This window comes from Alligator sinensis, unplaced genomic scaffold, assembly GCF_000455745.1.
Source record: "Alligator sinensis unplaced genomic scaffold, ASM45574v1 scaffold12_1, whole genome shotgun sequence".
In the NCBI taxonomy this organism is placed as follows: domain Eukaryota; kingdom Metazoa; phylum Chordata; order Crocodylia; family Alligatoridae; genus Alligator; species Alligator sinensis.
In genome coordinates, this window is record NW_005841973.1 from 300,189 (window position 1) to 328,181 (window position 27,993).

At 52.1% G+C, this 27,993-nt stretch overlaps 1 protein-coding gene across 18 annotated transcripts in view; it reads right to left on the reverse strand.

The window, feature by feature from the left end:
* Positions 1-1,335: 1,335 nt before the first annotated feature.
* Positions 1,336-27,993, reverse strand: part of LZTS3 (leucine zipper tumor suppressor family member 3) — a 115,421-nt gene continuing 88,763 nt past the window's right edge. For 5 of the 18 annotated variants that reach the window (XM_025200651.1, XM_025200650.1, XM_025200652.1 and 2 more), the window contains 5 exons: positions 18,247-18,351; positions 17,458-17,572; positions 13,992-14,480; positions 10,946-11,776; positions 1,336-7,845 (listed from right to left, as the gene is read on the reverse strand). In XM_025200651.1, coding sequence (XP_025056436.1) covers positions 7,135-7,845; positions 10,946-11,776; positions 13,992-14,441 — 1,992 coding nt within the window. In that variant the 5' untranslated portion in view covers positions 14,442-14,480; positions 17,458-17,572; positions 18,247-18,351 and the 3' untranslated portion in view covers positions 1,336-7,134. Of the gene's footprint in view, positions 7,846-10,945; positions 11,777-13,991; positions 14,481-17,457; positions 17,576-18,246; positions 18,352-27,993 lie in introns of all 18 variants that reach the window. The other 13 variants (XM_025200649.1, XM_025200655.1, XM_014518652.2 and 10 more) reach the window with 7 other exon arrangements.

A 27,993-nucleotide genomic window follows, 5' to 3' on the forward strand; every position in this document is an offset into this window, starting at 1 on the left:
CCAGCTCTGACCCCATTTGGACCCCAGGCCAGAATTTGGACCTGCCCTTGCCTCCGTTTGGGTCTGACAGGAGCGCGTTCAGACCCTGCGATGGTCTGTTGGGGCGGGCCTGGCCTGTCATACGCACAGCCTCTGCCGCTGGAAGTCCCAGGAGAACGGCTTCTCCAGGGGCCACGCAGCAAGATGTCGGAGCCGGGGGCAAGAGCCAGGACAGGGTGAGAGATCACGCCTGTGCATCGGGGCTCCTGCTTTGATGGACGCTGGATCAGCAGGTTGGGTCTTCACCCACTCTCACTGCCGCTAGCGGGGTCTTGCCCAGAACCACTCCACTTGCACCATCCTAGAGCATCGCACGTCTGCGCAAAGGAGAGCATCACATCTCTGATGTAGCTCTTCTGAGAAGACGAGAACTTTAAAGCTCACAAGAACACTGCTGTCTCTCTCCAAGCTGCCCCGGCCAGTGCTCAGCCAGGCTACAGGCTTTATTTTCATTTCTCTTGATATGATGCAGGGGAAGGGGGTGATGCATAACCTAAATGAAGACTCCCAGACCAGCCTTTCCAGCAGCAGAGCTGGCCATTCCCCATGTCTAGACTGTGCTGTCCTTGTGATCTGATTACAACGATCCCCATGAAGAAACCAGCATTTGCAAACGGTTGCCTTCTCTGAGCCAGGAGAGTTAGACGGGGTCCTCTGCTTGGGTCCTACACCAGCGCTCCCGTACTCAGAGAGGCTCCAAGTGCCCTTGAAGATTTCAAGATCCCCCGTGTCACAGCTGGGGTGTGCACACGACACATTTACAAGGGTGTGATCTGCCTTCCCAGGGGGAAATGCAGAGGGGATGTGAGATGTAAAGTCGGAGTAGCTATGGGCCAGGAAGATACGGCAGCCTATGGGCTGCGTGGCTGCAACTCGAGCCAAGTCCAGCCTCGGACAGTCAATGCAAACAGGCTCCCTCGACACCCAGCAGGAAGCTGCTCGGTGTGGGCAGCAATCCAGCGTAAATGCGTTGTGTGTTTGCACTTGTAGCCATGGAGAGGTGAAGTTCACACGATGCATCAATGCTAGCACTGAGGAAAGGACCAGACCTTCCTGCCACCCTCTCCCTAGCTCTCACCACTGGTCTATACTGTCTCATTCCCCCCCCAGCCCAGTCCCACTGGCCAAACCCTGCAGATCCTTACTCAGCAAGACATTTTGCTTCAGACAGAGCTGAAGAATTTGGCCTTTGAACCCTTCCCAAGTAAAAGAGAGAGCACTGCCGGTTTTTGGTCCATGCTTGTCTCTCCAATAGACTCTTACCACTGGAGCACCCGCCCTCCCAGCCCCGTTCGCCTTCAGAATAAAGGACGTGGTTCAGAAGAGGGAGGTCTCGCACGCTTGCTATGTCTTTGGTCACGGTGGTCAAGAGGCCGCCGCCTCGGACAAACTCTAAAGTGCCACTTCAATGCGAGACCACGGGTCGTTGCGGTGCCTCGGGGAGAGACCCGCAGCCGGATGCCTAAGAGGCAGCCCCTCTTCTGGGCATCTCTTCCGAGTGCCACGGCCCCGGGAGAAGGAAAGTCCCGGCCTTGTCTGAGCGGCCTTTGGGGAAGGCGCGGATCAATGCTGCAGTGTTTCCACACTGGCTGCACCCTCAGGTCCCCCGGGGGACTATCCATGGGCAGAACGAAGACACGTCACAACACGACAGAGAGGACCCGATCCTGGAAGATGCTGAGCAGCCCCTATCCCTACCAGGACTGAATGGGCACTGGGCATCTTCGAGGACCAGGCTCTCGGAGCTCTTTGAGACGCCCTCTGCTCTTACTGTAAATCCCAATCCGTCACCAACATAGACATCGACAGAATTTTCTTGGTGTGTTTAATCACCGTATATACAGGACCAGGCTGTTATTTACATCCAAGTACACTTGTCTCTGTAGAACTTAGCAGCATAGAGTCGCCATTCGGTTCCTCCTTCGGGTAATAAGCAGGTCACGCACAGAAAACCATCAGGGATTTCCCCACCGTTTTGTGCTAGCAACTAGATTCATGTTGGCAGCGATCGGTGTGACTGCCGGTCAGGGGATTGGGGGAAGCAAAGCTGTGCTGGGCGGCATGTGGCACACGGTACCAGCCGTGTTATTTGCGGGTAGTTTGCAAAGCCTTTGGGCCCCTGCTGCTGTGGAGTCCAGCAGATAAGAGCACGTCATCTTTCAGCAACAGGGGCAAAAATCACAAGGGACCCTTCACCCCCACGATGGTAAGGGACTGATTCTCCCTACCTTGGTACAAGCCTAACTCACTTGGGCCAACATCTCAGCTGATGTAAAAGAGTGGAGCTAATGACTGAGGTTTGCTCACGCCAGTAAAGGTCTGACCTAGTGACTTCAAAAAGGTTACTCCCAGGAGAACCTCATGTACTTTGCTGTGGTCCAAGGATCCCCAACCGGGATCCAGAGGACGTTAAGGACGAGTATCCCTGCTTCACCCATGAGGCATGGAGAGGTGAAAGCACCTGCCAAGGTCACCTAGCAAATCCAGATGAGAGACGGGCAAAGAATCCCCTTCTCCCGGCACGGGATCCCCTTATTGCTTCATGCACACAGACTGCGAGGCCTTGTTACAGATGCTGTTTCCGACATGAGCGCAGGCGTCTGCTGTCAACCTCGACCCTACGTATTGGATGAAGCAAGAAAGTTGCAAGAACACCAAGGTGAGGATAAGAAAAAGCCAGAAAGACTCCTGTAGGAGATGGGGTCTGATCTCCCCTGAAAGGATAAGAAATCAGCACTTCATGCACAATTGTCTTACGATTCCTTCTGCAGCCACCTCTGGGGACAAGCAGGTACCTATTTAGCACTATGCTTTTCCACAGTCTGGGACAGGCAGTGACAGAGAAGAGGGCAGCCCATGGAAATGGCAGGGGGCTTTAAGAAGGTGGACTGTAATAAGGGGCCTATGGCCCAGGGGACTCCTTCCAGCCTCAAGTTCTCATGCCATTGTCACAAGGGAGTTTTGCTGGGTTCCTGCCTCCCTTGCAAAAAAATACCCCGGACCCCTTGCAGATTGGGCTCTCTGCTTACGCCCTTCCAAACGGGACCGCTCTAGCCTGCTTCCACAGCGACCCACAAAGATAAGCACCATCTCCTGAACCATCAGCGCACCCTCCAAGTGCTCTACGGGTCTCCGCAACCCTGGCTGGAGCGGAGTGCAGCTCAAGGAGGGGACGCAGCTGCAGGACACATGGCAGCGATGCTTCAGTAGAGCAGACTGCAGGCCCCACTCCTTTCAGATGAAAAGTCTTCCCAAGCTCCCCTTATCCTCAAGAAGGTCCGTGGCCCCTAAAGCTATAGATTGAGCCCAAGGCTCTTTGGTGGAAGCTCTGGATGGGATGAACGGACTGGAGTCATGGATCTGCTGGTGTTTAAAGGAAAGGCCTGCCAGAGTTCAGACACATTTGGGTCATGGCGTCATTTGAAGCACACCTGGGAGAAGCGTGGAGTCACTGGGACCCAGGTGACTACCCTACCTGAAACACACAGTTGGTTGAGGTTTGACATCCTCAGGGCTACCTGGCTCCTGCCACAGCCCTCATGAGAACCTGAACACTGCTGGATTTTGGGCTGGTCTCGCTTCAGGTACTTCGGTGGTATCTTCATGCACGTGCCCCCCATCAGGTGCGTAAACCTGTCTGCACGTTGAAAGGATCCGAGATGCAACGATCCATGGGACAGATGTGCACTGAGAGGCCTTTCTACAGGTGGACTGGTGGCTGCCCTGCTCTGAGACCTGGTCGGGGTGCCCTAGACTCGGGAGACGTTTACCGTAGAGGTCAACACAGATCCAAGTGAGCTCTGCGGTGCATACCACATGTGACAACCCCTTAAAATAAGGGGGTGGCATCCATGTCAGTGGGAACATACCTTTGATTTCACTCAGGCTGGAGCATCACTCAGAGTAGTGGGAGATGGAAAAAGCTCCCAGGCCCCTGGGCCCAGCCTGCTCGGAGGGCGGGTGCCACTCCCTGGGACTTCTCTCTGCAGCATGGCCTGAAGAATCCCAGGGGAAGCTGATCTGAACTCCTTTGAAGAGACAGCTGCAAGTGCTCGGTGCTTGGCCCTGGTGCCCAAGGATCTCAAAGCCCTTTGTGCACCAGAATGAGTGAGTCCTCACAACGGCCCTGTGAGGTTGGGGGAGGGAGGTCTAACAAGGTGGGGGAAACCGAGGCACACAAAGGCGGAGTGACTCAAGGTCACCCAGATCTCCTGCTTCGCAGATGTGGGCTTCACCCTACCTATTGGGTGGACGTCCTTCAAGACCTGAACTCAGTCAAGGCCTCTGCGTTAGATGCTGAATGCCTCGACCCCCAGATGACTATGATGGGCACTGAGGGGCTCAGCTTTGTGCAGTATTGGGCCTTGGTGGATATGCAGGTGTCTGGTTCTTTGGCTGGCACACACTGGCCCAGCTCCCTTCAAGGCAAGGCAGCTACTTTGATTTACCTCAGCTGAGATACTGGCCTGGTGTGAGTAAAGGGACTGAAGACAGAGCCCAGCCTCACACAGACCCAGAAATGCCCCCCAACTGGCCCTTCCATGGGGCTGCCACCCCCAGACTGGCCAAGCCAATACAGTGCCCTGCAGCGCGCAGACTGTTGCATCTACAACCCCACAACCTGGCACTAAAAGTGAGACCCAGCATGTCAGGCTGCCACGGCGTGACTCTAGCCACCGCCACGGCCACCCTGGTCTGCTCCGTGCTCCGGGCGCAGCTCTTCACACCTCTACACAGCCCTGGGGACTGCACAGCCGGGGATGGGTGGTGGGAGTCCCACTGGGATCACAGTCAGAAGAGGCTGACTGCAAAACAAGTGTGGAGGGGGGAGGAAATCAGACTTGCAATGCTAGGGAGAGCTCTTGGCTGTCACCATGTTCCCTGATGGAGCCCTTCATGGGAAGCAAAGCCCCCGCTGACATTATCCTGGCTCCACAGATGGAAGTCACTACAGTGCTCACTCTTACCCTAATCATGCCCCTGGGAGGTGACCATATCCACTTCCTCCTAGTCACCAGAAACTGGTCTCCGGTGACACCAGTCGGCACTGGCTCTCTTCTCCCTGACTGCCATCGACTCACGGGGAGCAGGCGCTGATTTAAACTGGCTCCCAAGCCCACAAAATCACAGGCCCCCATTTTCTACTACGACAGGACCACTGCTGCCCATCAGTGCTGCTGTTATGATGCTCTGATCGCTGCTGTCCCATGCCCAGCGGACAAAGTCAGCTGGAAAACAACAGGATGAGACTCACTGGACTAGCTGTGCCTTTCCCAGTGACCTGCCTCTGAATCTGGAGCTCACCATAAAGGTGTTCTAGGTCCCAGCTGGAGTTCAGTGCTTGACGGGGAACTGTGAGCTGTCACAGGGTGGTGGGAGCTTGGACATGGGGAAATATGGAAAGTGAGCAGCCTCAAGCCCTCTCTCAGATGCCATTTGGATTCATCTTCTCAAGTCCTGCGGTTTGGCTTTAGAGCATAGGCAGGCCTCCACCTGGGAAAGCTCTCACTTGCGTAGCAGCTTCTGGGCTGCCAGCACCACATCCTGGAGGCAATGATCCTTGGTTTGCCTAGCTGCAATCAACAGGCCTTGCTGCCAGTTGCCCTGAGCCCCCTGAACCCCACGTGGACAGCTTGAGTCCTTCTTGAGGGCCCCTCTCTGTTGCCAAAGTGGCATAAAGAGGTCTTCGGGTAGGTGGGAATCCAGCCTGTTATGTTCCCCATCTATCTGCACTGCAAAGCTGACTGCTGCTCTTGCATATAGACAGAAGAGTTGGTGCCTGTGGGCACCAATCAGCAGGGGGGACTCGGGTCTAATTTAGGAAGATGTTTTGCACGTGTGCTTAACTTTAAGCAGGGTCCGCACAGGAATCACCACCTTGCTCACTGCTAGGCACAGAATCAAACAATTTTTTGAAGAGGGTCTAGGCCATCTATGTGTCACACTTGAGTGCATGAAATAGCACAGCATTAGCAATATTTACACTATATCTGGGCCATATCTGAGAGGCTGACGTGCTCCTCAACACAGCCGAGTCTACAGACCTGTAAGTCCTGACCTGACACCCCTCTGCAACCAGCCATCCCTGCCCTGGGAACAACAGCCAGAGGAAGGGCACTTGGCATCATTCCTACATCACCTGCTACCTTGCAACGGGCAGACTCTTAAAGCTTCAGCCTGGATAAAGATCCAAGGAGTTGGGCTGTTTCGCTGAAGTCCTTGTTTCTCTGGGAATCAAGTGCAAGTTGCTTGAATTTCTGGTGCTCCCTCGAGTTTCTAGGTCAGGAGCACAGGAAGAATAGGATCAGAGTGCTTTTTTTGCTACAACCTGGCCATCACCAAAGCCCTGGCTGTCACCAAGGAATGGGGAGGAGCCGGATACGAAAATGCAGCATATGTCAAACTGCTGAACTTCCAAAGAGCTTCTCAGCTCACTTGGGATGCCAGGGCACGCTGGCTCACTTGACCTCAGCTGGCTCATGCCAACCCCCAAGTGACATCATGGGCTCTGGCAATGCTAGAGATGCTTTTCTGATCTCAGTCAGCAGTCTGGTTTCACTGAAGTCAATGGGCATGACTCCTATTGACTTCATTGGGACCAGGATTTGGCTATCAGCAAGACAGGATATAAAATTTCTTGCGATCCCCAGAGCTTTGCTCCGTTAGCCAATGTGGCTAAAAAAAATGACCCAAAGAACAGAAAACCTGTCAGCTTGAAACTAATTTTACTGAAAAGACTTATCAAAAAAAGGAGGAAGAAATGTAACCAAGAAATGAAAACCCCCCCAAATTTTTCCCCCCTCCAAAAAACAAGGGGCGTGAGCGGCGGGGGAAAGAGGATGGCAGCAAGTGAATAAGTAACAGTCACGGCATATTCCAAAAGGGCTGAAAAAGCTGTACTAGAAAAAACAGATGCGTGTCAGAGTATAACAACATACACCCACAGGTCTGTTACCTAAGGAGCACTGAAGAACCGAGTCAGGGTGGAGGGGTTGGTCGCAAGCAAGCTCACACCTCTCAGAGCACGTCATCCTTCGGACGACTGCTGGCTGGAGTAGGTTGCACATGCATGGTCGTGATGGTCCGGGTGCCTCGTCAGATCTCAGTGGACTCTATTCGCTCCAGCCGGGAGGGAGTCCAGGGTTTTTTCTCCTCGCTGTGAGGCGAGCTGGTCGTCTTGCTGGTCATTTCATTCACCTTGTGCTCCAGGATCTGGTTTTTCTGGTACATCTCCACGTAGTTGAGCTGCAGCTGCTTCTGGTACTTGATCACCTTTTCCTTCTCCTCCTGCCAGGTGCGTCGCTCCTCCTCAAAGTCCATCACCTGCTGCCCTCGCTGCTGGCGCTCCAGCTTCAGCTCTGCCTGCAGCCGCTCGACCTCCTTCTTCAGGGTGTTGATGCTGTCCTCGTTCTGGCGTTTCATCTTGACCTCGTCGCTCTCGCACGCCAGCGGGTCCTGGAGCTTCTCACTGAGTTCGGGGGGGAAAGGCCCCGGGTGGCCCATGGTGGCCAGCGTCTGCTTGAGGCCGGAGACCTCGAGTTCACAGTGGTTCAGCTTTTCCCTTAGCATCTGCACCTCGTTCATCTTCCTCTGGAGCTCGTTCTCGCAGATCTCCAGGTTGACGCTCTTGGAGCTGTAGGAGTCCTTCAGGGTGAGGATCTGCTCTTCCTTCTCCCGCAGGAAGTTCTTCCCTTCCTTGAGCTGCGTCCGCAGTCCCACGATCTCGTTCAGCTTCTGGGACACGTCCGCTTGGGAGTCCTTCAGCTGCTGCTTCAGCAGGGATATCTCACCAGCCTTCTGGCACACCTGAAAGAGCAGGCAGAGGACACGGTGAGATCACAACACGGGGACTTAGCATGATGAATCGAGGGCAGAGCCTTTCCGCAGTTATGCTGGCCATATGCTCACAAAACCCTGTAGAAATCGGTGGACTCACACCTGCGTAAGACCCTTGTCACGGAGGGGAGACTAGTGATTCTCAACCAGGATGCTGCGGCACCCTGGGGTGCCTTGAGACCCTTTCAAAGGGGTGCCACACAATGCTAGCACTATTAGGTGGGCAAACATGACTCACAAGAGAAAGTCAGAGATTTCAAAGAAGAACCCAGGGTGTTAAAAATAATTCTGTCCTGACGTGGGCTTGCTAAGTTGTTTGCAACAGAACAATTTTTCTGTTATTTTTCTGTAGTCAATTAATTTTTTAATTTACAGTTAGGGCTGCTAGGCTCTGGAATGGGCTCCCAAGGGAGGTGGTGCTCACTCCTACCTTGGGGGTCTTCAAGAGGAGGCTGGACAGACATTTGGCTGGGGTGATATGATCCCGGCACCCATTCCTGCCCATGGCAGGGGGGTCGGACCTGATGATCTGTTTAGGTCCCTTCCGACCCTAAGTACCATGATACTAAATGAGTAGCATTTTTCTGAAGGGGGGCCTTGAGCCTATCAAGTGGTGTCTGAAAAGCTGGAGAACTCCTGCCTTCGATGCTTGCCTAGCTCTGTCCTGCTGACAAGGCCAGAAGAGCCTTTATTCTCTGGGAGCGTCTTGCATTAACCAGCCAAACTAAAATGCTATCCAAGGGCCTGATCCCAAACCCACTGAAATCAATGAGGGCTTTCTCCCCGGCTCTAAATATGCCAACAGCAGTGTCATCGAAGAACGAAAATGCATTTGGCCTTTTGCCCTGTGGCTATTCTCTCTGGCTGTAAGGGACAGGACTAGGAGCAACGGCCTCAAGCTGTCGCAGGGGAAAATTAGGCTGCAGATGAGGAGGAAATTTCTGACTATTCGGGTGCTCAGGCATTGGAACAGGTGCCTAGGGAAGCTGAGGAATCTCCATCCTTGGACATTTTCAAGAGCAGGTTAGACAGACACGTGGCTGGGATGGTCTAGTTAGGGATGATGTTGCCTGGAACAGGGAACTGAACTAGATGACCTCAAGAGGTCCCTTCCAGTCCTATGACCCTGCAAAGGGCCTGGACACCAAAATGCAAGTGTCAGGAGTGGATGGTTTGCTATACAATCAGCGGAGAACTTGCCGACGTGCAGTGCTGCCCTTCATCAACGGTCCCAAAGCACTCTAAACTAGGCTTTACACATCGCGTTTTGAAATGCAGCTACGTCCGGGGCTGGAGCTCAGCTGCAGGTCAGAACACAGAGCCCATAGCCCAGCGAGAGCTCAGCTCTGGAAGTGGAGGACAGCACCACATCCATTCGGCAATACAGGGCCGTAGATTCAAATGCCCCTTGCCGCAACCTGCAGTCCGGGTAAGAGCCAGGCTGCAACAGAAAGTGCAGTCAAGGGATCCGGCAGGGCAAACTGTCAGGCTTTTAGCTGTAGGTCTAAGCCCCACAGGACAACATCCTGCTTGCCTTCTCCTCTCATTCAGGGTTTTCTGGAATCAGAGATAAATGCCACCTCTGGAGTCCTCCAGTTCCTGCCTCGTGTGCATGCGTGCCCTCTGCAGCTGCCCCAGCTCAACCCTGACCTTGTCTAAGCTGGCTTTGTGCTGCAAGGTTAACAGGTTCATGTGCCCAGCAGCAGGTGCCACAGCAGAAAGCCACTGGGTCATCTCTTAGCAGCAATCAGGTGCTTTGTGATTTTACAGCCCTTGCCTTTCCAGACGTGACTTGGCTGAACGGACAAAGTGACAAAGTGGCTCGCAGCATGGAGGTGTGGAGATCAGCTGCATTCATAGCCAGCATCAGGGCAAGATGCAAGGACTGAAGAGTAGAGCCACCTGTGTGGGTCCTCTGTATCCCCAAGTCCCTGGGATATATGGGCTTTCAATGATCAGCCCTTCTCTCCTGGTTGCTGGCAGGGCTGGGCAGTATTCAGAGGAGCTCCTTGCTCCCCACACACAGCGGTGTGTGTAGTCCTAAGTGGCTTCCCCATTCCCTCCATCTCAGCTGGTCCCATCTTTAAAATGTGGGCTTCCATGGTGGCCTCACCCAATAACCAGGCATGTGAAGCCCATATAGCTATGAAGAACAATTTGTGGAAGAGCTAGGAGTCAAACTCACGACCTCTCCCGGTTGAACTAATAGTAGACTAGCACTAGAACTGGAAGTGGTAGGCAAACCTGACCCTCACCATCACTGCCAGCTTGTTATATTGTTGTAAACTGCTAGAAGACCAGTTTAAACCATGGCTGTTGCTCAGGTTTAGGGCACTCAGATGTGGACCAGGCCTGAGCAGCACGGAAGTGATCAGAACATGTGTCCATATCCCAATCTAGTGATGGGCAAGGAAATTGCTTGCACTCATTACTGATGGGGTTGTGCCACATCCACCTTCCTCTCTGCTACTGGTGGTAGGGTAAGGCAAGGTAAAAGGTGTTGACAGAGATAGAAGGTCAGATGGGTCTAGTGGGAAGTGCCATCCACATTATCCCTGATGACAATGCACTGCTTTGCATCTCAAATGCTTCATGAACACAGGCACACAAAGTCACAGTGACAAAAGTTGAGTAGTGTCAACCCAGTGGTGAAAAATGAGGCACAAAGGGAGGCTCTAGGACTTAATTCAGAGGACTGAGGCTGGAAAGAGAGCCTAGGAGGCAGACTTCCAGAAGGTGGAGACACTTCCAGCCATCCTTGGTGCAACTGCTTATTCATGTCTTGATTAACCTGACTGGCCAACACAGTTTTCAGCCTTTTCTATGCTGGAGATCAGATTTGTGAGTCTGGCCTTTTAGTTTGTCATCTGTATGACTACATGGTTTACTGCTTCAGCCTATATCTACAAAGCAAAGCACTTAAGCTCTAGGCATGCAAACTGGCCCAATGAAGTTAGTGTTCAAGTGCTGTGTTGGATGGACACCTACATTAGCAAAGGCTGAATCTTACCCTCCCTGGGCACTGGTGTCCCATGGTGCGATTGCAACCAAAAGTGTGCTGGGCTCTTACCTCCCACTTGGTTTCTTCAATCTTGGGAAGAAACTCGGCCTGCTCTTTCTTGAACGCCACAAATTTTTTCTCCAGCTCTTCTCGCTGCTGGAGAAGCTGCGCCACATCATCTTGGAGCTTCTTCTTCTCCTGCTGGAGCTTGAAAATTTGGAGTTGCAAGGCTTGCTGAGCCCTTTGGGCCTTCTTGGAGACCTGCTGCAGTTTGTTTGCATAATTTTGCCTGAGGTCCTCCATCTCACGCTCCCAAATCTTTTGCTTCTCCTCGAAAACCTGGAGGATAGCAGCCTCACTTTTGTCTAGGTTTCTTCTCATCTGGAGGACCTCCTGTTCCTTCTCCCAGAGCCTGTCTTCCAGGTCTTGGATAATGTCGTCTGTCGAGGGCGAATGGAAAGGCATCGTTTCATTAAGATGGTTGAGTCTATTGAAGGAAGAAGTGCTCTTGCTTGAAGACCGGCCGCTGTCTGAGGTAGATATCCCATTATATCCCACAATGTTCTTATCCACATAGGTTGTGCCAATGCGGTTGATGTGACTTGTTGAAGCGCTCATGGGACCAACATGTTGGCTGTAGCCTGTCCCGTAAGTGGGCAAGCTGGTCAGAGAGTTACGGCCAGAATCAGAAAGCCCTCCCACTTGGTTTGTAGTCCTATTCAGGCTGGTCTTGTCAAGCCCGCTTTTGACTGCGGATGGGCTATTGCTGTTGGTGTGATTCAGGCTCTTCCTGTTCTCTGCCACGCCGTTGTTCTGCGGCGGGCAGAGGTTCTGCATGGAATGGAAGTTTTTAGGAACTACTGGTTTAAAGGCTGAAGGTCTAACTAAGGGCTCATTGCTCTGCAAAGGAAAAAAGAATTGCACGTCAAACACAGGAAGTGATGCTCCAACAATACACAAAACAGCATGCAACAGTTAGGGTCAAGCCTGTATCAGGATAGCTCTAGAGCAGGGGTGGGCAAAATACAGCCTGGGGGCAGGATCTGGCTTGCCAGGCCATTCTATCCGGCCCGCAGGGCCCTTAAAACATTTAGAAAATTTAATATTTATTTGCTCCTGACTGCCTGTCAAAGATGACAGGAGGCAGGGGCAGTAGGACCCAGGCGAAGCTGGCAGCAGGACCCAGCATCAAGGCCCCCCAGCTCCGCTCCCCCAACTAGAAGAGGCTTTTGGCCTGGGACCATGGGGCTGTTCCCTGCACTGGAGAGGGAAATGCGGCCCTCGACAGCTTGCCAAAACTTGGTAAGTGGCCCTCTGCCTGAAATAATTGCTCGCCCCTGCTCTAGAGGCTTTGCTATGGTTGATGGAATAACAGTGACTTTACCTCTCTCAGAGGTCAGTTAGCCCCTGTACCTTCCACTCGTCACTTTTAAATAAAAAGTCATCGATTTTTAGGCTTAATATTGGCCTCAGGACGTCCTGGCTCCCAGGCTTGTTCTTAAAGCACTCTGCTCCCCCGTCTCTAACACTGAAGTGAATAATGATTCCCCTGTGAAATCCTATGAAATACAAACTTTCATTTCTACCCAGGAGAACTTTTACAATCTTTTCTCCAATGCCCGATGAAGGGTGTTGGTGCCCGAAAGCTTGCAATTAAAGACTTTTTTTTTGCAAAAATCTTGTTGGTCTAATAAAAGATATCATCTCTACTACGAGTCCTGATTGCCTTAATGATTCCTCCTACATTTCTACGGTTATCCTTTGACAGTCTATTACAATTCCCTCTGTGAGAGAAGAGGCACCATCTTCCTCTGAGTATGGGCCTGGACATTAGTCTGGACACTGATTATTCAGAATTATCTGTAAGCTTATTTGTTGCAATGCATTTGGCTTTGAAGGACTTTACTCAATAAGGGCATGTTTTTAAAAGGAATCTAATCCATTTTATTGAAAACTAAGCAAGCCCTTGGATTAGTGCAGAATAACAGTTAATAATACCAATTATCTACTCTGAGCAGAGCCAATGAAAAGCCCAGAGGAGTCAACAGGATTGATTTTAATGGACTGGAGATCATACTCACATGGAGACTTTCATGGGATGATTTCAAAGCACTTCAAACCCCAGCACAGCACAGAAGGGAGGAATGACTTTTCCATGGACTCAGCAATGCCTGACTCAGAAGCATTCAGTTCCCCAGTTGTCAATAGTCAACTCTCCTCTACATGGAAACTAACTTATATTTATGCAACAGTTGGGTGACCCTAAAGAAAGCGTTTCTCATTTTCTTCCACCCATGAATGTGCCTAGGAAACTCAGGATTCTTTCTAACGAGGGATACAAAAATGGGGTAAATTTTCCTCATTTTTTTCCAATCCTTAAGGAGATAAATCTTTGAGGGGAGTAGGAGAGAGCTCTGAATGGGGCTGTAGGTGAAAAGTAACTCAGAAAAATCATCATCGAAGACCGACTCATCATCAAGATAGACTTAGAATCAACCCCAGCATTGAAAAGGTCAGGGTCAGACAGCAATGATCTGGGGCCTGCCCATATGACCTGCTGAAAGGCATCACATCAGCGCCCCTGGAGACTGTGCTCCTTTCTAAGCTGAAGGGGATGGCATGGCTGCTCCCCTAATGCTGCCCTTACCCTCTGGAGCCCCCCAGACCAGCTCTATAGCCGTGTGAATGGCTACTCATTTCAGTGGGGTTTTGCCGGTTTACACCTGCTAACGATCTGGTCTTTTGTTTCCAGCGGGCCTTCAGGGTACATGGCTCCTTCCATCCTTGGCAAGTCTGCCCCAACTACCAACAAATGGGACCGCTTACCGTGGCAGTTTACATCTTGTGGGCATTTATGCACTAGGAACTCAACGGGGACTGCACAAAGGCCTCCCGACAGCAACATCCGCTTGTTTGCTGGTCTGGGAGACTTGGCAGGGAAAGGTTGCCAATCCCTTGAGTTCCTCCAACTTCCTCCAGTCTCCTGAACTGGCCAGACAATCCCAGATCTGGATCTGGGTGCTCTTTATTCCCCTGAACAAAGTCTTCCCAAATTGTGTCATTAGAGTCACTTCAAGCAGGTGCCACCAGGCACCAAGGTAGAAAAGCCTCTTACCTGGTCCAATTTCCCAGAGATCGGCAATATCTTTGGTGGATTACTGGGTTCTCTGTACTGGGGAGGAGGCGGCATGTTCTTCTCGTTATTGGTGGTCACATTCCCACAAATGTCCGTCTTCAGCTTCTCACTCTTGCGTAAGTCCCCGTTGATGTAGAGGGAGTTGGAGATCTTCTCGGTCTTGTACGTCTTCTCCTCCCCGGAGTAACGGTTGGAGATCTCCCGCGTGGAATAGCCATTTCGAGAGCCGTCTGCCTGCCTGCTGCTGCTCTGAGTCCTGGTCCCCACGCTTTTCATGGCAAACTCCTGCTCGTTGGCGACGCCGCTGCCAACGCTTCCCATAGTGCTCTGGGAGGAGGTTTCAGAGGACCTAGAGGCAAAAGAGTGGAAAGTCTCCTGGCTCTGGTAGCTTGGGTCACTAAGAACTGACAGGGTCTCTAATTTGGCCATGGCAACCAAGAGGCGAAGTCAGGGCGTGAATCAGTGGCACTGGAAGAGAGGAAAGTGAGAGAGGGTGAGTGAGCGGTCCTTGTTGACCATCTTCTCTTGATCAGTGCAAGGCAAAGCGGAGTAAATATGTGCCTCAGTCCCAGGGGGTCTCGGGAAGTCATGGCAGGAATTGTCCCCTCCCTGCCTGTGGAGCAGGACCTGTGCTGTTTCGTATCTGCACCCTTGGCTGTGTCTTGGGCAAGGTCTTGGTAGCCAGGACCTCACTGTTCATGTGAGAAGCAACAGGGGGGTGAGTCTCTGAAGCAGCATGTCTGTCGGGGCCCCAGATCTGCCCCAACCTAGCTCTCAACTCCCTTGCTGTTACATGCCCCAAACCCTGCCCGTCCCAAGGCAGCAGAATGACCCTTCCTCTTCCCCATCCGGGGCTCTTGCAGGTGGAGGGGTCTCTGTGTGCTGGAGCAAGCAGAGCTCCCCAACACCGTTCTTCTGGGGAGGTTTACAATAACTATTTGCAGCTCCCAGTATTGAATCATTTTTGCAATGGCTTTAGGGGCAAAACAGGCTTACACAGTTGTAAGCTCCTGCACTGGACCCTCCCTGCCTGGTCTATCCATGGTCCTGGCAAGAATGGTTCCCTACAGGCAATTTTCCAGTACAATCTTCCCTAAAAGATGGAGCTCCCAGTACCTCCCTGGGCAGGCTGTGCTCCAGGGTGAAGTTAAATGTTACATTTAGACCATACTAAGGCACTAAAACCATGAGCACCCCTAGTTTAAAGCTCGTTAACTCATGCTAAGTGCCCTCTGAGCATCTCAAAGGTACGCCACTTCAGGCAAGGGTTACCTCTGGGCTGAGCGACCCAGGTCGTTTTAGGGTAACTGCAGTCTGCTCCACAGAGAGAAAACGAACAATTTGCAGTCCTCCATCATCCCAGGGTGCACTGCTCCTAGTCCCTCCCGCAGCAGGGACAGATCCCATGTGTCCCGACCCCTAACCACACCCCTGCTCGCCACCCTCTAGTGGCAAGTCAGAGCTGTACAGGCAAGAAATGGTATTAACCCTTGACGGCTTATAGCACGTTCTAACTTTAACACTGCTTAAAATGCCATGGATTTAGTATGGGCCAAGTGTAAGGTGTGGCTTCACCCTAACACAGAACATTTCCCAGTAAATGCCCCCACTCCCGCTGTTCATCCTACATGTCTGCCAGGCATCTCCTCTTCCTGTCCCCTTCCAAACGCACGCCCATTGGGATCATGCTTCTCCTCCTTGTGATTTAAGCCAAAACCTCTTGAACTGTTCCTGCTTAGCTCAGGCTCTCCAGCTACCTGCACATTTATGGTGTTTTTCTCCCAATTCCCCCACCTCTTTCCTCCCCTCTCTCTGGCATGGAAGAGCCTAGCACTAAATGCAGTGTTTTCGGTATGGGCTCAGCAGCCTCCAGAGATGCCCTCTCTCAAATAGAGACATCTCATTTAGCACCTCTCCTATGTTCAGTGGTTGGCCAAAGAGGCTCTCTCTTCCCAGATCACAGTGGATCGCTTTGGATCAAAGGTCATTAGTGATTTTGGATTCCTCAGGTGATAAACATGTCACAGGGCCTGAGTTTCTGAGGGTGGCAATTTGAGACTTTCTGGAAAAATCAGGCCATAGCTTCAGTTGGACACTAAAACCCACTATTCACTTGCAAACCTATCAGCCCCGCTGTTACTGGGCATGCTTGCATGGCACGGGTGCCAACCCTCAGCTGACTCAGCTCCCAAGGCCCTGTCCCAGCATGCACTGCAATCCATGTCAAGTCTAGGATGTGCTTCCTACACTCAGTCTTTTTGGTTAGGGCCTGGGTCAGAAATCCACAGGGACCGATGAGCCACCAGATACAAGATGTTGAAAGCAGGGCCAATGTACCTAATAAAAGCTCTGGGACCATCTCTATTTGGTTTTTGACTAAAGAGAGACTCTGAGAGACCTGCACAGTACCATAATGGTGGACTTCCCATTCTCTTGCAGATTAAACCGAACCTCTCTTTGATTGAAATCAGGACTGTCCAACTGGTGGCTTGCAGATCACATGTGGTCCCCAAGGGAGTAACATGCAGGTCCCTGGGCTTTTGGTCTGGATGCTGCTCCCCACTTTGCTGCCACTGGAGACCCCAGGCTCCCCCTCTCTCCTATGATTTCCACTGCCTGCTCCCTCCGCTGCGGAGGAGGAGGGGGTGGTGTAATATGGGCTGTGGGAGCCCTGCTTGGGGAGCTCAGGGGGACTTGGGGTGCAGCAGGAGCTGCCCACCACGTGCCAGGGGGGCCAGGAGGTGCAGAGGCTTGCATAGGGTGCAGGGGAGGGGGCTTTGTGTGTGCGTCTGTGGCTGGGGGAGCACACACAATACCACGGTGACATGAGTGGTGTGGCAGCAACGGGGGCTGTGCAGTGATGTATATAGCCCCCATGGCATGCACCTGGGGTGCAGGCGATCACAGTGGCCCGTGGCTAGGAGGCCTGCAGCCCCCAGCCACTCCAAAGCCGGGCAGCCCCGCTTGCTGGCTCCAGTTGGATAATCCTGATTGAAATCAACTCCTTTCCTGTACGAAATGATTTCCGTTAAAAGAAAAAATACAGCAAACCCCTTTGTTCGGACTGCCCTGCTGATTGCAGTTGGATCATTCGGGTTCAGAGGGATGGCTGTTAATGAAAAGGGGCCCATTTTCTAAACATGAGGGAAGAACTGCAGGGAAGATGCACATGATGAGAACAGCCCGGGGGTCACCGCAGTCACTGGAAAAACTCTCACTGTATTCAGTGACTTGCGCCAAGCCTGGACTAGCTCTTTGTTATTCATGTGCTGATGGATCCTGTCTCCACTGAAACCCACCCCCAGGCTCCACACACCTATATGGGGCTAATCGTTCACACTTAGCCATGAGGGGGGTGAGCACTCTCTCCACTCATTGCACGTGGAAGGTCGCACCCCACCACTGTCGGGGCTGCACGGAGCTGGGGAGAGTCGGGCCTACTGACCGTGGCAGGGGCTGTCAGAAGCACAGCCAACAGATGCACCAGCTGTGCCAAGCACCTCCCTGGTCCTACGGATAAGAGGAGCAGATGCTTATTCCAATCAAAGTGATGGGCGATGCTGCTAGTGGAATGAAGAAGGAGACACTGTAATAAAAATGGACTTTGGGCCAAACCTCCCTGGGGATAATTCATTTTTTTTACTCAGATTGACTTCCACTGATGCCAAGGAGAGTTTGGCCTCTCTGCTGAACAAGGACTTTGGGGACCTGCTCTTGCTAGAGTCATCAGTGTATCATGAGAGTGTAGCAAGGTCCCCGACCTGAGCAGCCTGCTGTATGGGGTTTTTGCATGCTGCCTTTCATCCAAGGCTCCCAAAGCATGGTGTGGATACAGGGACAAATCTTCAGCTAAGGCTGATTTAAGCCAGAGGACAAGCTGATCTATCACACGAAAACCTGTAGCATTCCCCAGAGTGGAGAGAAGGTTGCTTTTATCACAGTGGGGTCCACAACTTTGCGTTTCCTGAAGCAGACCTCCTGTTGGGGGTGTGCACATGTGAACAGGGTCGGGGACTGCTGCGGCAGAGGTTAATGAGACCTCAGGGTCCCACTCTAAAACAGGGGTCACAACGCTGGCCCGCAGTGGAGCCCCTCAGGCTGGAGGTGTTGGATCCGTCATATTTTTGCTATTCATAGGACCAGGGGAAAGGAGACTGCCTTCTCCTCGGGCTGTGGGAACATCATTGCAAAGCGAGCCCACCCCACACAAAACAGGACGGTTGGCATTATTTACTTTGCAGAGCCAGCTTAGGTCTAAAGGTCGGCTCCGACACGGCAGCTGCTCTGCTCCCAAGTGTCCCCTGTAATCACAGCGTGCTCCCGGGTCCTGTCATTTGCACTAAAAAGAACGGAACGGAGAAACAGAGGTTACAAGGAGTTGCACGGCTGACGCGGCTGCGCTGCTGGAGACGCTTGCCCTGTGCCTCCCTCCATCCGCCCGGGGACCTTCTCTTGAACAGAGACCTGATCTCATTGCAGTTGGGAGGGTGATGCTGCAGCGGGCCGGATCCTGCCCAGTGCCAGGGGAGCAGCCTCATGCTCAAGAAAACACAATAAAGCAGGGGTGCTGAGTCTGAGGTGGGGTCCCTGACGGGGTGGTAACGGGGGAACAGGCCATGCAGCTCCCAAATTCCCCTGGCTTGCTACCAGGCATTGAGATTCACAGCTCCCATCGGCAGGAGGGTGCCTATACCACCCCCCTACACTCCACCCACTTTTAACTTGTGCTTTATTAGCAAAGGGCACCGGGCTGAGATCGGGGGTCCTGGTTCAGCCCATCTCTAGCTGGTGAAACCTTCAGCATAGCTTTGCCCTGACAGCTTTATGCATAAATAAAAGACCTTCAGTGCTTAGGAGAAATAAGGTGACAATTGGCATGATTGGTATGTGTGACATGGTGACTGGTATGTGTAACTTGGCAAGCACTGGACAGGTGAGGCGATAGAAGGGTGTTTATACAACCCCCACTCCCACAGTGACTGCAGATTAGTGGCGGGGAGGCTATAGACTCATAGGAGGCTGCTGCTACAATGCAAACATTGGAGTTTTTTAACTTCAGTGGGATTAACCCAGGAGGCCAGCGGCCCCGTTGGGTGAAGCAGCTTGTGAAAGGCACCTTGCTGGAAGGGTTAATGCTTCTCTCTGGAAAACATCCGGGCTCTACGACTAGCTTGGACCAACGTTCCCACATGCAATGGGGTAGAGATTTCACAGACCCCCACCGGGGAATCCTCCCAGAGAACTGTTATCGTGATGTCTCAGACAGGCCTTGCCCTGCAGTCCTCTCCATAGCAAAACACCTGCCAAGACCCTTCGGCGATAACCCACTTCACCGCCCATCCAGAGACGGAACAACTAGGCCTTCATACAATCAAGTGCCCCGTGCTAGGCTTCTGCTCCCAGAAGAAGTGGGAGAGGAGATGGCATGGGTGTAATGGCGGAGAAGTGAGCTATGGATCACTTCGTCTGAACAGTACAAAAATAGTTTGAGCTTGGGGTCCATTTAGGGGTAGCTTCCCAAAGGATGTGATGAGACCTCCACAGTCTCAAGCACTTAGAGCTGAAGAGGACCCGGTACCAAATCCTGGACAGTGAGACTATCTCTGTTCTCAAAGTGGGGTGGCCTACCCCTGTTCCCACTGATGTTGGAGGGAGCTTTAGCACAAGGCTGCCTCTTGTTGGTGGGGAGAACTCCAGAAGATCATTGCCTTCATCCATTCTCTTTCAAACCCTTAGCACTAAAGACTGGTGTCTTCTTCTCCCAGCTGGTCACTTTAATTTTCCCCTCTGCTGGAAGGAAGCCTCAGGGTATGAATGCACAGTGCAAAGCAAGTGCCACGAGGGGGCCTGGCAGCCGTTACATTTGTGGCATGACTCACGCGTTAACCGCACCATAAATCGCAACATGTCACATATCCTGGCCATGTTATGTCACCGTAAACTGCAAATCAGCCACAAAGATGTTCCACATATAACACAGAACATATTTGTAGCTGGTTTGTACGGTGCCTTAAATTGTAGGTGTCGCATGTTTTCCAGACCTAGGGTTACCTTGGCTGATGCCAACCATCGGCCAATTGTAGCATCACGTGCAACAGCCTTGGGTTCCAGGCCTACCCCCAGCCCAGTCCCTGGGGATCAGGCTGGGGAGACCTCCAGGTGGGTGATTGAGATCTGAGGAATTTTATGCCCCGTTGCAAACACTGCATGTCCTACCATGCATGTACAGAATGGCAGGACACACCATTTTTGGGATGAGGAATAAAAGTCCTAAGATCCCAGTTGCACCCTTAGTTGAAAGAGGGACAGAGAACTGCTATACTCGCTGCGCAACAGTTAAACAAGCCCTGCTGGGCAATGCACATGATCTCAAATGACCAAGGTCGACGTGCAGGACAATACCACTCTCCACAAGAGACAAGGCAGGGTGCTCTGGGATGGCGCAGTAGAAAGTGATAACCTGAGCCCTTGGCAGAGGGAAAGAAATGACATTTAGTGTCATCACCTCTGCACACTTCATGGGGACTTTAACGTGGACTCTGAGGGCCTGATGAAGTAGCTGGAGACACTTGGCCTTAAAAAAAAATAAAAGATATGTGAAGTCTTGATTTGGTGTGTGAGAAAGGTGGGTGGGGAGCATAGTATCGCTATGCACTATGGCAGAACAGAGAAGGTCAATGAACATACTCTCCAGCAGCTGTCCTGAAGGGGATACTTCAGGATGCTTATCTTGCTGGGATCCTATGACCCCAGCTGACTTCCTGCCCTTTGGGCAGGGGGCTGGACTCGATGATCTTCCGAGGTCCCTTCCAGCCCTGATGTCTATGAAATCTATACATTTTGAACCCCCTGGGCCATTCAGTGCCTGCCTCCTATGGACCTCATCTCTGTAAGACCCTAGCCTCCTACCCTGGCGTTTCGGCTGAGACCAACACAGGGTAGTGGCTCATGTTATTCAGAAACTCCAGGAGATGCCCCGAGACCCATCTGTTAGGTCCCCACTCAATACACACTTCCACAAACTGTCCATGGATGGCAAGGGCTTTCAGCCTGTGGTGGACCAAGCTGGCCCCACAGAGATTGGGTAGATTTTAAGCTGGTGGAAAAACCTGATCTGACCCATAGAAGCCCTGGGAGGCAGAGCCATTCACAGCAGCTGGGCTCTGCTCCAAAAACCTCCACATCCCGAACCAAGCCTCGGAGCCACCCCACCACGATGAACAAGAGACCGGGCCAAGCCCAGGCATCAACCAACCTGCTCAGAGTCCTCTCCCCTCTTTCCACGGAGCAGAGTTCATGTCTGGCTTAGTCTACATGGTGCAATGCAGTGCTGCACGGATGCCCCGGTGAGCTCCCAGACAGCTGGCTTGGGTACTGGAAGTGATAGCATGGTGCTGTGTGCAGGCTAATGTACCCTGCTCCTCAGTTAACCCGGGCACCATGCCATGCCGGTGTGATTAGCACTGCTTCCAGGACCCAAGCTAACTTGCTTGGGTATCCTGCTCCATGAAGACTTAAGGCCCAGGGCATATTATACTTATCACTCAGTCACCAAGATGTGATCCTATTGCACCCTGCTCAGCTCCCTAGGAAATAGTTAAATGTAGGAAGCAGGTGGGTCTGACTACTGATGGCTCCTTTTCGCAGGCCAGGTAGCAGTGTTTTAATATTCTTCAGGGACTTGAGCAGGGTGGAATAGAGTCATACTTAGCCACCTAATAGGTGGGATAAGATCTAGTCCTGAGCAGACTAAGTTGGGCATCAGCCACCAGCCCTGCTTTGAACCATACCGGTACCTCTGGGTGAGTTAAGGACTGGCCGGATAGGATCCATGTAGGGTCTTCTTGGGTTCGGATCCCTGAAAAGGTGTGCAATTCAAATCAAAACCCACCAATCCGAATTAAACACAGGGATTGGCACCCAGGACTTGATGAAACCATTAAGAGTCAAGTGCCTAAATAGCCTGTGAGGATCTGAATTTTAGTGCCTGGTTATAAGGAGCTTTTCTGTTTTCTTTCTGTTGGAGGTGAGAAGGCAGGAAGAAAACAGGCTTCAGGTTGCTGAGTAACACCCATTACAACATGCCCCTGGGGCCACTTTTCTCTCTGTAGGTACCCCAAGGGACATCCACACCACCCCTCCACCCTCCCGCAGAGAGCTCAGCTCCAATGCCCTTTGTGATAAGCTCTATTTAATAGAGTGACGTGCTATTCAGTGTGACCAAGGGCACCAGGATACCGCTCTCCTGCTTTTTACAAAGTTCGTTTTGTTTCCAAGTCGGTGAAAACGAGCACTCGGTGAGAGGTATTTTTTCTAAAGCAAAAGCTCCCCTCCAAAATTTTTAAAACAATTATTAAAAAAAATAAATAAATAAAACAAACCCCACAACAGTTATGGTAGTTTGTTAACTGAAACAAATTAGTTTCTCAAATTCTAGATTAACCTTGAAAAATAAGCGTTTTAACCAAACCCCCCCACCCAAAAACCCCCCAAATTTGACTAGAGCATAATGAATGCAATGTTTCAATGTCAATGGGAGTGTCTACACAAGACGCTAAATGCGCAGTAGATTAATTCTACTGGACATTAGTGTGTCACAGCAAGAGCTGTGCTAATGCGCAGTAGAGTTAGTCTAGTGTGCATCAGCGTCACTAAAAAGGCATGTGCCGGTGCTACCGTAGTGCCGATTACTGTGTATTCAGTTCATACCTGTCATTACAGATACTAACCTCAATGCGCTGTACCTACAGCACATTCGTGCATGTGTAGACGTGCCCGGTAACTTGTTTTGCAAAAATAATTTCCTTACCCGAAAAGGGCCCATTGCATTTCAGGGAATAAAAAGCTTTTCCTTCGGTGGTAAAAGTGTATGGGGGGGAATCTTTCACTTAAAAAGGAATGAAAGACTGACGCGAACTCTTACACAGTCAAGGTTTTATGCAAGCTGGATGTAAAAAAGAAAAAAACCCTCATAACTTGGCCCTGAGCCTTTAAAGATGGACCTTTTCTGCTGGGTGGAGGTGAGACCCCAGCATGCGAGCACTTCACAGAAATAGGCTGCTCATTAAATCCCACGACAGATGCTGCTCTTGCAGTGCTCTTCACCCGGCTGGCACCAACAGAGGCCAGCTCCAAATGAGACTCACAACCTGATTTCTTAATCAGAGAGGCTTAGATAAGCTTCAGAGCAGCTGATGAACCTTGGGATGGTTATCCCCATTCTCCCAAGCCTGCCCCTACCACAACTTTGATGTTAAGTCACTGATGAGAGAACTTTATCCTTCCTTCAAAATACACGCTGCCGAATAAAGACCTCATCGATTTAATGAGCTCACATCTTTTTAATGAACCTTGGGGGTTGGCTGCAGTGGAGTTTGCTCACATGTGCCAGGAACTGGGGGGGTGAATGCAGCTTTGTCTATGGTAGACAGTAACTCCTTACCATGCTAAGGAATTGGCTGCAGTATATTACTCCCCTGATCCTCTACGGGATGGAAAAACCATGTGTCATAGGTCCAGTATTGTTAAGGGAGAATCCTCCTTATTCATATAAGCTGCAGAGGGACTGTGCCCTAGGAGAGCGGGAGCTTTATTCCTGAGGTGCAGCACAAGAACCACTGATATTTTGCAAGTGGCCGCAGAGAAAAACCGCAGTGAAAGCACCAAGACTTGGAAGGGGAAACAGCAGGGTGATCATCAGCCTGGCTGCTGCTCTGGCTGCCACCCTGGCCTCTGAGACCATCAGAGAGAAAAAACAATTGATCAGCAGCCAAAACAGCCTTAACTCTGCCCTGGTACCAAGAGGCAAGGATTTCTCAGGATGAGATCTTTTCCTGGACCATCTATGTCGTTGGAAGAAAGTTTGACAAGCTTTTAAAAGGACGAATTACTTCCTCGAGCCCGATTATCGGAAGCTAGGCGCAGCAAATCAGAGGCCTGAAGAAGAATGCCTCACATCCGAAAGCGTGGCTATCTTTATACCAGCCACACAGATGGTCCAGCAAAAAGATATTACCCTAAGGATCCTTGCCTCCTGCATCATTTCTGGACCGCTACAGCTACAACACCGCTCTTGTATTACTTGTAACAAGACACTTAAAAATTGCAGCGTCTGGCCTGCCAGGGTGAGTTTTCTTAGGACCTAACTCTCACCAAACATGAGTCAGTAAAGATGAATCCATACCACCTGGAGGTCGGGGCCCTTGAAATACAATTTAATTAGGTTATTATTATTTTTTTACATTTTGCACACAAAAGGCTGCGAAGAGTGCTTTCATCTAACCACAGGGACTCCCAAATCAAAGCGCTGCTAACCCTTAAAGCTGCAAAGATATCCTTGATCTAATCCCAGGTTTCTCTGTAGCATCACCTGGAGTAGTATATAAATATATCCAGACAGTAATTTTCTTCTTTTTACGGAGCAAAATAATTACAAAGAGCAATATAATTAGAGGCAGGGCTACTGCCTGACTAAGCCTTGACAGATCATAAAGAACCCAAATGAGGCACTGTTACAAAATATTATTCACGCAGAACAAAAGAGATTTAAAGCTTCCTTTTGTGGAGCTATCAAAGCAATTCGACTGCAGAGGTGGTGTTGCCCCATCGTTATTTGTTCTGCTCATTACGCTGATCTAGTCTCTCTTGCATCTATTGACGGACTGCTCCTAACAAAACCACTCCACCGATAGGGATGACATTTCCTTGGGTCATGTAACAACAGGACTGCAGGTCCAGAGGCAAAAACGCGGCTCCAAAGTCTATCGAAAGCCGGGACAATGACCAGGTTTGGAGGGAATGCAGCTGGTCCAAAAATCTTGTTTGCACAGCGTCGAAAGATAGCAGTTGTCGCAAGAATCGACACGAGCTTCCCTGCCCCTTCCTTGCACAGAAAAGCAGTGAGAAGCCTCTCTGGCTGCGAGTCCAGCGTGGAGGAAAGGTGCCGTATGACCGGCGTCCGCTAGGGCCACTGTTATATCAGAAGTCATACCACTTCCGCTGGACTGGTATAAATCAAATGGCGTGCCCGCCTCCCACCATGGGCAAAGTTATCAGCCTGAAAGGTGCTAGTGCCAGTACAGTTTACTTGCTTATTGCCCTCAGTTGCTGCAACACCAGTGCCACATCAGTGCTCCTGGTAGGGCTGTGGTCAATGGGAATTGAACCTTGGACCTCTGGACCTGAAGGCACCAGGGTGGCCCAAGGCTAAAATGCTCAGCAAGTAGCGTGCCGCAGGCAACATCGTACTTTGGTCTCCTTGGCCACCTCGCCGGGAAGTTTTCAGTTGCTCTAAACAACGCTAGCGGGTCTCAGAGGCCGTGTGAGCCATGGGCTGGGACTACTGCTCTGCTGCCTAGACTAGGAGTCCTAGTTCTTCAGGCCAAGGCTTTAACTGATCCAACCACCTCTATAAACCCCCGAGAGCTGCTCTGAGCGGGGGACCAAGCAGAGGTAGCAACAGCTCAGTGCTGAGGATGCACGTGGGCCCCTTCCACCAGGGAGGCAATGCTGCTGGGATCGGGAGCATGCACGTGGAGGTTTTCCACCAGAGAGACAACGCTGCTGGGAATGGGAACATGCACGTGGGGGTTTTCCACCAGAGAGGCAACGCTGCTGGGATTGGGAGCATGCACGTGGGGTCTTTCCACCGGCGAGACAATGCTGTTGGGATTGGGAGCATGCACATGGGGTTTTTCCACCAGGGAGACAACGCTGCTGGGATCAGGAGCGTGCACATGGGGTTTTTCCACCAGGGAGACAACGCTGCTGGGATCAGGAGCGTGCACATGGGGTTTTTCCACCAGGGAGACAACGCTGCTGGGATTGGGAGCATGCACGTGGGGGTTTTCCACCAGAGAGGCAACGCTGCTGGGATTGGGAGCATGCGCATGGGGGTTTTCCACCAGGGAGACAACGCTGCTGGGATCAGGAGCGTGCACATGGGGTTTTTCCACCAGGGAGGCAACGCTGCTGGGATCAGGAGCGTGCACATGGGGTTTTTCCACCAGGGAGGCAACGCTGCTGGGATCAGGAGCGTGCACATGGGGTTTTTCCACCAGGGAGGCAACGCTGCTGGGATCAGGAGCGTGCACATGGGGTTTTTCCACCAGGGAGGCAACGCTGCTGGGATCAGGAGCGTGCACATGGGGTTTTTCCACCAGGGAGGCAACGCTGCTGGGATCAGGAGCGTGCACATGGGGTTTTTCCACCAGGGAGGCAACGCTGCTGGGATCAGGAGCGTGCACATGGGGTTTTTCCACCAGGGAGGCAACGCTGCTGGGATCAGGAGCGTGCACATGGGGTTTTTCCACCAGGGAGGCAACGCTGCTGGGATCGGGAGCATGCACGTGGGGCCCTTCCACCAGGGAGACAACGCTGCTGGGATCAGAAGCGTGCACATGGGGTTTTTCCACCAGGGAGGCAACGCTGCTGGGATCGGGAGCATGCACGTGGGGTCTTTCCACCAGGGAGACAATGCTGTTGGGATTGGGAGCATGCACGTGGGGGTTTTCCACCAGGGAGACAACGCTGCTGGGATCGGGAGCATGCACGTGGGGCCCTTCCACCAGGGAGACAACGCTGCTGGGATCAGAAGCGTGCACATGGGGTTTTTCCACCAGGGAGGCAACGCTGCTGGGATCGGGAGCATGCACGTGGGGTCTTTCCACCGGGGAGACAACGCTGCTGGGATTGGGAGGATGTGGCAATCCAGAACCTCCAGCCCATGTTCACAAAGGGGCTTTGTTCACCCTGATTTCAGGCCAGCTAGAGAACAGAGCTGGGATTCACCCATCAGGTTGGGCACTGGTGTGAGACACCTGCATGTTGCACACATCCATAGGAGTCCTCCAGAGATACTCCAGGCTACTGTTTTCCAAAAAAACAGGCTTTGTCCAGTTGGCACCATCCTTCCTGGGAAGCTTCAGAGCAAGACAAATGTCAGCGATCCTCTCTCTTGGTGGGCGAGGAGAAAGAAAGACTTCTCTCCCCACATCTGTGCTTACTCTGTACTAGTCCTAAATCCTGTATACCCAGTACTGCGCCATGGACGATAGCTGTTGCTATCACAGATGCTCAGTCCTTGAAAATACTCAGCGAGACAGGAGTGTCTGGATGGCTGGTCTCCACACTCTGATGGCCCTTTGTCATGGCGCGGTGTCCAGCAGGATGGCCGTGATCTTCCTAAGGCCCCCTTTACCATGCCAAGTTGACCCAATAAGCACCCTCGACTCTCGCCCGCCATGTCTTTGATGATAAAATATATATTTGGGAGGCTGCCCTTTACGCCCTCTTGGTCACGTTGTGCTGTACACTCGGACCCCGTGGACTCCCGGACCCCTGGTAGGTCCCGCTCCAAGATACATGGTACAACGGGTGTTTTGGGGCACCCTAGCCTTATGGGCTATGCATGGCTCCAACCACCCCTTTACCACGCCCCAAGCCTCGCAGATGGAGCCGACGTTGTTCGGTCTGGGCCCTGTCTCGCTCTGCGCCCTCAATGGTGCTCGGGCTCTCCGCAGCCCCACCTCGCACTGCGCCCTCACTGGCGCTCAGGGCTGGTGCACCCCCAATGCTGCACCCTCTCTGGAGCTGGGGTCCCCACACTGCCGTGGGTCCCCTATGAGGCCTCCTCCATCCCCTTATAGCTTCTCCAACCCACCGGTAAAAAACAGCAAACAAAACACAAGCCCCTGGGCTAGAACAAACTCTAGCTGCCCGGCTATAACATTATTCCCGCCACCCCCGGGGTGCTCCATCCTTTACCAGTCTCGGGGCTGCACCTGCAGTCAGGCCTCTCCTCCCTGCTTGCTCTGGGAGAGCTCCTTCCCCCTGGGCTGCTGGCAGGGAACTCCTCCCCTGGCCTCAGCCCTGGGGTTATAATGGACCAGGCCCTGCCCCTTCTGGGCAGCTGACCGCTGGCAGGTGTGGGCCCTAGCTCCCTCTGGTCATCCTGGCAGCCAGCAGCTGGGCTCCTCATTTG